This window comes from Crassostrea angulata, chromosome 10 (genome assembly GCF_025612915.1).
Source record: "Crassostrea angulata isolate pt1a10 chromosome 10, ASM2561291v2, whole genome shotgun sequence".
In the NCBI taxonomy this organism is placed as follows: Eukaryota; Metazoa; Mollusca; class Bivalvia; order Ostreida; family Ostreidae; genus Magallana; species Magallana angulata.
In genome coordinates, this window is record NC_069120.1 from 48,289,797 (window position 1) to 48,300,656 (window position 10,860).

Below are 10,860 nucleotides of genomic sequence, written 5' to 3' on the forward strand. Positions count from 1 at the left end.
TCCCTGAAAGTTTGAACTCAATATCTTTTACCGTTTAGGAGGAGATCCCTGGACAAGCCGACCCTCTGAAAATCGTTAAAACGTCATTTTCTCAAGAAGAGAAATGACGTCATAAAAATAAAAAAATGTATATTAAGTTCGGATTAATATCTATTAGATCTGAAAGTTTCACGAAAATCGGCCGAGCCATTTTCGAGAAATCGCCTGCACAAATTTTGTAAGAAAAAAAATAATAATAATAGGGAAAAAGAAACCGAACGAAAACAATAAGGTCTTCCGTTGGAAAACGGAAGACCTTAATAAGAATAAAGAAAAAGAAACCGTAGAATAACAAGAGGGTCTTCCGTTGGAAACGGAAGACCCTAATAAAGAAAAAGAAACCGTAGAATAACAAGAGGGTCTTCCGTTGGAAACGGAAGACCCTAAAAAGAATCCGAAGAAAAACAATAGGGTCTTCCGTTGGAAACGGAAGACCCTAATTACTATATTCAATTAAGTATGCAATTTTAAACCTAATATGATCGGCATATGTCCCACTTAATGGGTCTCGAACTGAAATGTAATCGCAGGTTGGTTATATACACGGTTAAAATCTAAAAACCCTTTTTTACTGAAATAAACATGATTTATTATGAAAAACATGTAGAGATGTCTTTCTTCATATTTGTTAATCATACTTTAGAACAATTAACCTAATGCAGTATGCAGTATGTATAAAAACAGATCAATAATAATAGATAATAATAGAAAACATCAAAATCTATGTATCAAACTGAATATAATTTTATCAATTACTATTTATAAAATTCTTCCTTTGTGGTAAGAGATATCAGACAAATCGATTTTAGAATTAATGTAATTGATTGAGCTGTCATCGTAGAAAATTTTAACTCTTTCTTGAAATCTCCATAAATTCAAGTAAATGTGATTTATTTTTTTGACAAATTCTTGACAATCTAAAATACGAAATATACTCATTTCTTCAATTTAATTTCTTAACTTTTAATTTTCTATCATCGGACAAAACTGACATATACGACATATACCAAACGACATATACAAAATAGTCGATTTACAAAACAAATAATATTTTCAATGATTTGTCTTCACTTCACAATGTATATTGCATAAACATGTATGAATTTATTACTGTAGTTGCCTCAGTATCTGTTGTTGCAATCTCTTTCACTTTTATAATAGCTTACAAGGCATACACAGGAAAAATGTCCATATGTGTAAAACATGTGTTTAATACCACACATGTTTTACACATATTTGACATGTGTAAAACACATGTTCAAATTTATACATGTATAACATATGTATATTTTATATGAAAAACACATAAAATATACATATATTTTACATGTGTAAATTTGAACATGTGTTTTACACATATTATATACATGTTTTTTGACACACATGAAATATGTATATTTTACATGTGTGTTACATGTGTGATGAGTTACATAGAAAATATACATGTATATTCTAAATGCCAAAGATTGCAAAAATGTGTGATGAATGATGTTTTACACATGTTAAACACATGTTGAACATGTGTGAAATTAAACACTTAATACATGTGTGCTCTTTTTATGTGTTTTACACATGTAAAATATATATGTAAAATATATGTTTAACACATGTTTTACACATGTGGACATTTTTCCTGTGTATAACACTATCGCATAACAAAACTTTTTGTGATCAACAGTAAATACGAGACTTTGACTCAATCAATGTTTGTTTTATTTACAAGAAAAATATTAAAAATGCATACTTGCATATGAATTTAAGACAACAATAACTGTTTAATTAAGAATAAATCTTAATAAAAGTTTTTAATCATGGAGAACAACAATGGTTGACACAATGGGAAAAACATAGAAAAATGTTCAAATCTTAATTTTTTGGCATTTTAAAAAATATTTGACTTGAGAAAACTCTACCACCGGACAAAAATGTTTGAAGAGGATGATATATTTAAGAAAAAATAACTTTCAGCCGTGAGGTATGTCGGTCCATTAAACTAGAAAAAAGAGACCTTTTCTGTCTTTGTCACTATACTATTTAAATCAATGCACTAAAAATAACAATTCATTTATAAAAAAGTAATGAAATTGTTAAATACCAAATTGGCTGCAATACACGTGTATTTCAGAGGCATAGACAATGGAATATATCATTTTCGCTTACAGTTCAATAGATCGAATAACACACCCCAAAATATTGTGACTCTCAGTAACGACACCGCTATGACAGTACTGAGAACTGATCCTCTCCTGGACACCAACCCAACGCTCGCAATTGTCTACATTGTCATTGTCGGGATCGCTATTCTTGTCGGGACTTGTGGAAACGTTTTGATTCTCAGGATATTTACTGTGATGAGGGGAATCAACAGGCCAGGAAAGGAGTTTATGATGAACTTAGCCATTGCAGACTTGTGTGTCACGGCCTTTGCAGATCCTCTCTGTATTTTAGGTGTGTACATATCTGTATTTTAACGTATTTATTTTCTAATTTGTTTTACATAATATTTCGTGGGCATCAGTTTCATGATGGGGTGGGGGTGCGTGTCGCATTTTCAAAGATACACAAATGCCTGACTGGTGATCTCATCAATACAAAATAATATTAGAAATTGCTTTTTATCAGCACTTGGTATTGTGGATCAAGTCAACAAACAAATCTAACGAATTTGTTCTATTCTCTTTACTTAAAGGTGTTGTCAAAGGAGAATATTTTTTCACCGACAATATGTGGATGTGTGAACTCGTTGCTGGAATGTGCGCAACAGCCTGTTCCTGTGCCATCCTGAGCCTCACTCTTCTGTCGTTGTCAAGATATATATACCTTTGTCACAAGCAGCTCTACTATAGACTTTTCGGTCGAGTCTCTTGCATTGTCATGTGCGTCGGCTGTTGGCTAATGGCCTCTTTTTATGAAGTCCCCAAGTTTTTTGGATGGGTAGGATATTATTTTGACCAGAAAAACCACCAATGCATTTCGGATCGAACTGCAAATTTGTCATTCACCATGTTTGTCTGCATTAGTACAATCGTACAGCTTAGTATGATAAGCGTTTTTTACTTTTTAATTTTTCTACAAATCTGGAAAACCAAACGAAATGTTTTCAAATTAGATTCAGATAATCCTTTGAGGATGAGAAGAGCGTGGAATGAAACGGTTCGTTCGTCAAAAGTTTTGTTCTGTGTCTTCGTTGTTTTCGTCGTTTGTTGGACACCCTACTGCATCATTATGATACCAGATGTAGAAGATAACTTTTCCACCGAGGTCTACCTTTTTCTTACTCTTCTGGCACATTTACATTCGAGTGTCAACTGCATAATATACACCACTGGAAATAAGAAATTTCGAGGACAAATTATGCGCCACTTTCGTTGCAGATCGTCTGTGAAATCACCAGTCACTTTTCACATGAAAAACAGATTTACATTTACGTAGACAACAGTATTGTTTCAATGTACATTTTCATTTGAGCATTACCTGCATTATTTACATTTTTTTTTTAAAGAAAAATGTCTCGATGTTTGCAAACTTTCTTTTTTTAATTAAAAATTTTGATTAAGTGAATTGTAAATTACAACAGCTTTTCCTTTAATTATTGATCTAAAAAACAAAAGTAAGGCATTTTACAATAGTTAGGTCTTATTTTGGCCAATCAAAATGACATACAGGTCAAAGTCGTTCGAAAATCCGAACAATATTCATTTTTCATATCTGTATTGTTTAGGGTGGTGTAGAAAACTTTTAAGGAGTATAGTAAGATTTCTTAAGGTATTTACAAATGTTGCACTACATCCTCCACCTTGAAATAGTTAAAGAGTTATTGCTAGATGAACTTCAAAACTATCGTCCCATAAGTTTAACAAATTGTGATTACAAAATTATTGCTTGTGTTTTTTCTCGACGTTTAAAAAAAATTATGGACAAATTAATAAACCCCGATCAGTCTGGATATATTAAAGGACGTTATATAGGAACAAATGCTAGACTTATTTTAGATATTTTTGATTATTGGGAAAAAAGCAATGAATCAGGAATCCACTTATTTGCTGACTTTCAGAAGGCATTCGATTCTGTTGAATGGGAGTTTCTGTTGCTGTCAATGATGAAATTTAATTTCGGCGTGATTTTGTTAAATGGATCAAAATTTTGTATACAAATCCTTATTTCTATATAAAAAACAATGGTTGGATCTCTAGAAAATGTCATATGTATAGAGGTATTAGACAAGGATGTCCTGTCTCAGCTATTTTATTTCTATTTGTAATGGAAATTTTATCAACAAGAATTAATAATTCTGATAGTGTTAATGGATTTAAAATAAGCAACACACGAAATGAAATTAAATGCATACAACATGCAGATGATAGTACTTTTCCTGTTAAGGACATAGACTCCCTTGAACATGTTGTCAAAATTATTGAAAACTTTGGATCTGTATCAGGGACAAAGTTTAATTTATCAAAGACGGAATGTATTCCTTTAGGGGCGCTTAAACATACTATGGAAGGCGAAACAACTCTTAAAGGTATAAAAATTAATTTTGAAACAATTAAATGTCTGGGTATATATATGGGGCATAATAAAACCGAAAATAATGAAAGAAACTGGTTATGTAAACTTAAGGAATTTGAAAAAATACTTGACTCTTGGCGAAGTAGAAAATTAACTATTTTTGGAAAATGCCAGCTTATAAATTCTCCAAGGTCTTGTACACGGCTACTATTTTAGAAAACCCTGAACAATCTTTCATAAAGAGTATTAATAAAATAATTTTCTCCTTTCTTTGGGGTAATCGAGAGCGCATCAAGCGTAACACCTTAATTAGAAACATAAATGAAGGCGGCATTGGTATTACAGACTTTGAATCAAAACTCAAAGCTATAAAAGCTTCTTGGGTTTCGAAAATTATTCAAAATAGAAGTAGTCTATCTTCACTCTTAAACGCTTGTGTAGTTAAACATAATATCGATATTCCATTTTTGATCAATTCAAGCATTACAAAATACGAAGAATTTAAATTAAACTCCCTTCCTGTGTTCTATAAAGAGGTCCTTGTGGCCTTTAACGAATGCAAAGATATTTCATTAACCAATTTTGCTAATCAAAATATCTGGTTCAATAAAAGCATATGTTTTAAGGGTAAATCTCTATTTTTTTCAAGTTGGACAAAAGGTGGTTTATTACTAGTAAAAGACCTCTTTAATGAGAATGGCTTCAAAACAATAAACGACATAAAAGAATGCTTGGCATCACCAAGCAATTTTTTATGTGAGTACTTTATAGTTAAAAATGCAATAAAGTTGCACCTTTCAAGAATAGATTTACAAACCATAAATTTCACGAATTCGCTCACTAAGTCACATTTCTATTTTGAAGGAAAGCTAGAAGATACTTCAAATGAAAAGTCTAAATTTTTCTACAATATTCTTATAAACAAGAAATCCCAAAAACCTATTATGGAAAATATATGGTGTAAGGAATTCCAAATAGACAAGTACTACTTTAATGTAATCTACAAGAACAAGATTCGATCATTATTTGATAAATCTGTATCAGAGTTTAATTATAAATTACTTCACAACTTGTTGACCACGAATCTAACGGTTAGTAAATGGGATAAAAACATTAATGGGAACTGTAATAATTGCAATACGCCAGAAAATATAAAACATTTAATCTACGAGTGTGACTTGACAATGCCACTTTGGCGGAAAATTTCTCAAATACTAAATATTGATGTTACTTGGAAATTGATTGTCATTGGTTTTATTTTCACGAGCAACAAATATACTCTTATCTTAGACAACACTTTGTCATTCATTGCATGCAAAATTTACAAATATAAAATGAAACGTAGAATCTTAAACGAACATGTGTCATCTGAAGATATGCGCTGTTTTTTAAAAAATGCGCTAATGCAATTGTATCTTACTGTAAAAAAATCAAAATGTGTAAAGTTAAATTTCAGCATTCTTGAAAAATTATCAAATAGTATATGATAAATGAAATATTATAAACTTTATTAATGAACTATTATAATGTACAAAAGGGAGACCTGTCCCTCTTCACATATATGCGGTAGGCAATTTTGGACTGTGATGCTGTTGTTAGTCCTGCCGCATTGCATTTACTTTATGTTCCGATTGTATATCTATTGTATGAATATTATATCAATTGATACCTCCCCGAATAGTACTCTTATTTTACTTTACTATTACTTGTATCAAAGTGTGTTATTTCATATTTACGTCTAATTACGCTTTAAAAAAATACAATTATACATATTGAAGAAAACAAATACCTTGTTCAATATATATAAATGCTCTACAAATGTATGTACAATATTGATACGTATATTATATCAATTGTTATTTCAAATCTAAGTCTATTTACGCTTAAAAAATACAATTATAAATACTGATTCATTTATATCGCTGATTAGCATTACTGATCCAGGGGGCCCCTGGCACCCCAGGTGATGTATATATAGAGAGCCTCTGCGGAGGTATTATCTCGCATGCAAATGTACTGTTTAATAAATGCATACAAAAAAAAAAAAAAAAAAAAAAAAAAAGAGTTATTGCCATTATTTTATGAATAGCTTGTTATCGCTAATTCACTAAAACCATAAAAGATAGAGACATGAAACTTTTACCAATGTCTTTCGTAAATATCAATGATCTTTAAATTTATTTTAACAGAAGGATGATGTCTCCTTTTAGCAGTTTTTGCCCCGTAATCTTCTTAACTTTGTTAAAGACACTTACAACTTTTGAGCCATACATTTTAGAGACAGCGGACGACTTAAAAATGAAAAGTTGACCTTGGCCAATCAAAATAACATAAAGGACAAAGCTCAAGGTCAATTAAAAAAATAATACTAAATCTTTTGACAGTATTGTTTCATGTAGTAATACAAGGAAAGTATTTCAGCGATTCTTTTTAAACAGAAATGTTCTAAACAATACACAAAAGAGGTTGAAATACCTTTAATTGTTCGAGAACAATTAGACTACTTGTCTTTTGATATGTTTCCGCATATATTCAGGGGTAAGGGTATTAGTGCTTACATTCAACAATCATTTATCGACGCCTTAAAGATAGCAAGGGACAGTTTCGAATAAAGTACCAGTCAATATTTTTGTAAAATTGAGAATTGCTGTACTTGAAGGCTTATGAGTGTTGCTAATATTCATGAAATGATTTTAAATGCTTAACATTAGTTAGAGGGATGCCTCGTGTTGAAATTGATATTGCAATATGTAGGCCCCATATGTTAGGTACATGAGAATCAGAAGTAAAATGCGAAACCTGCGGCTATGACTGTTGTGTTGACTTTACACATTAAAATTGCAAGTTACAGACGGGAGGTAAAATAACACGAAAAGAAGGTGGATGGGACATTGTAAACTAAACACCGGTAAGTTTCTGCCATGTGATGGCGCAACATGCACACGGTACGGAAGGTCAACCCTCTGCAGGGAATTAGCTGGGGTAGGTCTAAAAAGCTGAAAAATCATGAAAAATTTGCAAAGTATGGAAGGGTCAAAATCTCATGAAACCAGTATGTAGAGAATTTTACAGGTTTTGACTAGTAATTTTCTTCAGAAATTGGTGATTGCCCTTATACAGAGTGAATTAAAGGTATTTGTGCTGAATGGGAACTGAGGAAGTTCCGAAGATACACATCCCCTGGCTACAATGAAATGTATCAAAAAAATTGTCCCGTGCCACCTTCATAAGTCTTTTTACAAACATCAGGAGTGAAGATTGTAAAATAATAAGATGATCACTTAAAACTGAAACATTTCATGATCAACAGCTGGTCCATGAATGAAGATTATCCTTGAACCAATATGTCTAATCAAAATGATATAACATGATGTAAAATAAAGGATCTAATACCGTCTTAGTCTGACCAACAGTGGCAAAAGCAATACCAAATATATAATTTTGTATAATAGATTTCTTTTAATAATATTTCAAAAAATAATCGCCTTTCAGTTCTTCAGAAGAATTAAAGAGTGTTCTTATCACGAACTTTGAACCTTTGTTATGGTTTCTTCCTGGTCCCTGAGGGTCACAATCTGAACAAACTTAAATCTACCATGTATATCGGAAAGCTTGTGTTAAAGATACCTTAAATATCCTACCCAATATCACTCTTTAACAATTATTTCCCCTTTAAAGAGGATCTTATTTGAACAAATTTTATAGCACTTTCCCCAAGTATGCTTTGTATAAAGTTCGGTTGTAATTTTCCAAGTGGTTCTGGAGAAGAATATGAAATGTGATAAATTTACGACAGTGACTGCAACCACAACAATGACTTGGTCAGAAAAGCTTTATACTTGATCCTTTGAAAAAAGTGGTGATATAAGTGCAATACCTAAAGCCAATTCTGATGTTAAACTTCTTCTAAGTCGTCACACAGACCCTTAGTGATCGATCAGTAGGCAGATCGCGTCCCAAACGTATAACCCAATTAAATCAGTATTTTAAGAACTCATTTAGAACTATATTACAAAAACAGTCAGGCATGCAACTTCTATTATTTTGATATGATAATCCCGGCTGGAAAAGGGTTAAAGTTTTGACTGCTTTTAACTGCATAACTGTCCGGTTAGAAATGCAAACTTCTGATTAAAGTTTTAAAAACTCGTTTAAATGTTGCGTAGGCTATAAATCTTTAGTTACGCAGAAACATGCAAAACCGGTGAGTAAAGGCAAATTTCAGACCATGATGATTTTATTGGAGAAAAATTATCTTATGCATAAATTTCGGAAGAGAACGCCAACAAAAAAGGCAGTGTGTCTTCTGGTGCCAAATATTAAAACAATCTTTGTACAACTGTCAAAAATATAACAAGTAATATTAAAACTGAGATTCAAGGAGATCCATGCAAAATGCTTCTAGCATTTCTTTCTAATTTTGCATGGCCATCATCAAACATAATATTCACAAAAAAAGTAAGACACTACAACTAAAATTACCCCTTTTCTTCAGAAGCAATTAATGACAAAAGCTCAAATGTCACAGACCACTTCGCTACTTCCTATATACAACGACACTGAATGTATGATACCAGTACTAGTCAACTTCTGATGATGGCAACTGGAATACATCGTGGACTATCAAGATGATCGCCTGGTTCGACATTGTTAATAAGGTTTGAGATTTTAAACTTGACATTGAGCACTTTTAGGTAAAATAAATTAAGCAAAGCTCTGAATGAATGGGATATATATCCTTCTATCTAATATCAAACTACAATAAATCCAACCCCTCGTAAACATTTCTACGTACTTGTGGAGGATATACAGAGCAATATAGAAAAGCTGAGCAATATTTGTTTAACTATTGTTAAAGATATCCACCATTGATAATTTCACTTAAACTTCCTGTTTCTGATTTTGATTTGAATAATTTAATCTGGATCATGTCCCCTACACGTGTTTAATGGTGCCAGAGTGATTTGTAGGTCAAAAATCCAGAGCACCTGTAGATTGTTAAGGTTTTTATTTTGAAAATAAATTTATATTTGAGAAAAGCTTTATGTTCGTACAACACACGAGTTCAGAAAAAAATGCATTGATTTGCAATTTCCTTGAGATGCCTGTCAGAGATAAGCTTAGGTAAACATCTGATTTAGTAGACGAAGTATGCAGTCCTGCATTTTCCGATCAGATACACCCATTTGGTAAATGTAAGAACGCAGTGATTAATACTCACACTAAATAGTCTCTAAAACACACGCGTGTAATAAAAGAAAATTTCTGGACATCAATAAATGTCATAATGAAGTTATCTTCAATGGTTAGTTTAAACAAATGAAACTTTTACTGCATTCGTAACGTTTCTGTTAGAATCATGAGATGCAGTAGTGGCCAGTATAAGTGTGTGTTTCTTAAACAATAAAATGGTTTCTTTGGCGATTCATGTTGGATATGAAGGTTGCAACATTGCATAAAAAACACATATTAATCCACTTTAGCGGGTAATGTAAAAATTTTTTCTACAACGATCGCTGCCTTCATAACCCGCATGAATCGTCGAATAAGTCATTTTATTGTTTATATTTACATCTTTTTTTAATAAATTAAATTTGTTGTAAACAAATTCACTAAATTACTGTAAATTTACATCAGTACGTTAGCTAAAAGAAACAGCAAAATCGTCTCCTACATGTATACGGATTTGAGTATGACATCATAATGATTTTTTCGTGCAGTTCGTGATATTTCTTAGGTCGCTGTAGGTTTCGACCAATCGATAATCACAATCGACGGGACGTGAAGATTTCAGTCCTGCAGTTTCTATAGAGCTATGAATTCAAGATAAGTTTCTGTAAAAAACAAAGGGCATCATACTTGGTAGATGTAAATATTATAAGATATAACACTGAAATAATCTGACAGAGTAATCTTTTTAACCAACAAACTAGACTTAAATTTAATGCATGGAGGCACTCTTTATACAAACAATTTGCTATGTTGGAGGATAGTTCAAAATTTTATTTTGGACAGGCCTAGCTGTAGTAAATCTAAAATGCGGGGGGAAAACAAATATTACAATTTGCAGCGAAAAAGAATCCTGGTTTAAGAGGTTTACTTAGAGTCGGTGATGATATTCTGACTTAATGTGTGTTTTTTTTAAATTTCAAAAAGTAAAATTACAGAAATTACCACAAATATAGAAACGCTCATGTTTAGATACGCCATAGTAAACATAAAATTCAAACTTATTATTTAAGAATAAAAAAAAATAAAAGATCATAAACAGAGCGTGGAAACATGTTTACCTAGGATATTACTTCGGCTATC

At 31.8% G+C, this 10,860-nt stretch overlaps 1 protein-coding gene across 1 annotated transcript; it reads left to right on the forward strand.

Moving 5' to 3' along the window:
* The first annotated feature begins 2,258 nt into the window (after window positions 1-2,258).
* Window positions 2,259-3,471, forward strand: LOC128166020 (melatonin receptor type 1B-A-like). Its single transcript, XM_052830937.1, has 2 exons — window positions 2,259-2,487; window positions 2,618-3,471. Exons 1-2 carry the CDS (start codon window positions 2,259-2,261, stop codon window positions 3,469-3,471), a joined length of 1,083 nt encoding a protein of 360 aa, XP_052686897.1.
* The last annotated feature ends 7,389 nt before the right edge of the window (window positions 3,472-10,860 follow it).

Excerpts from the sequence above, each read along its gene's own strand:
- LOC128166020 (XM_052830937.1), top strand. The coding sequence starts at position 2,259 with ATGACAGTACTGAGAACTGATCCTCTCCTGGACACCAACCCAACGCTC. Across the intron at positions 2,488-2,617 it reads AGATCCTCTCTGTATTTTAG|GATCTCATCAATACAAAATA; the intron begins GTGTGTACATAT and ends TGCCTGACTGGT.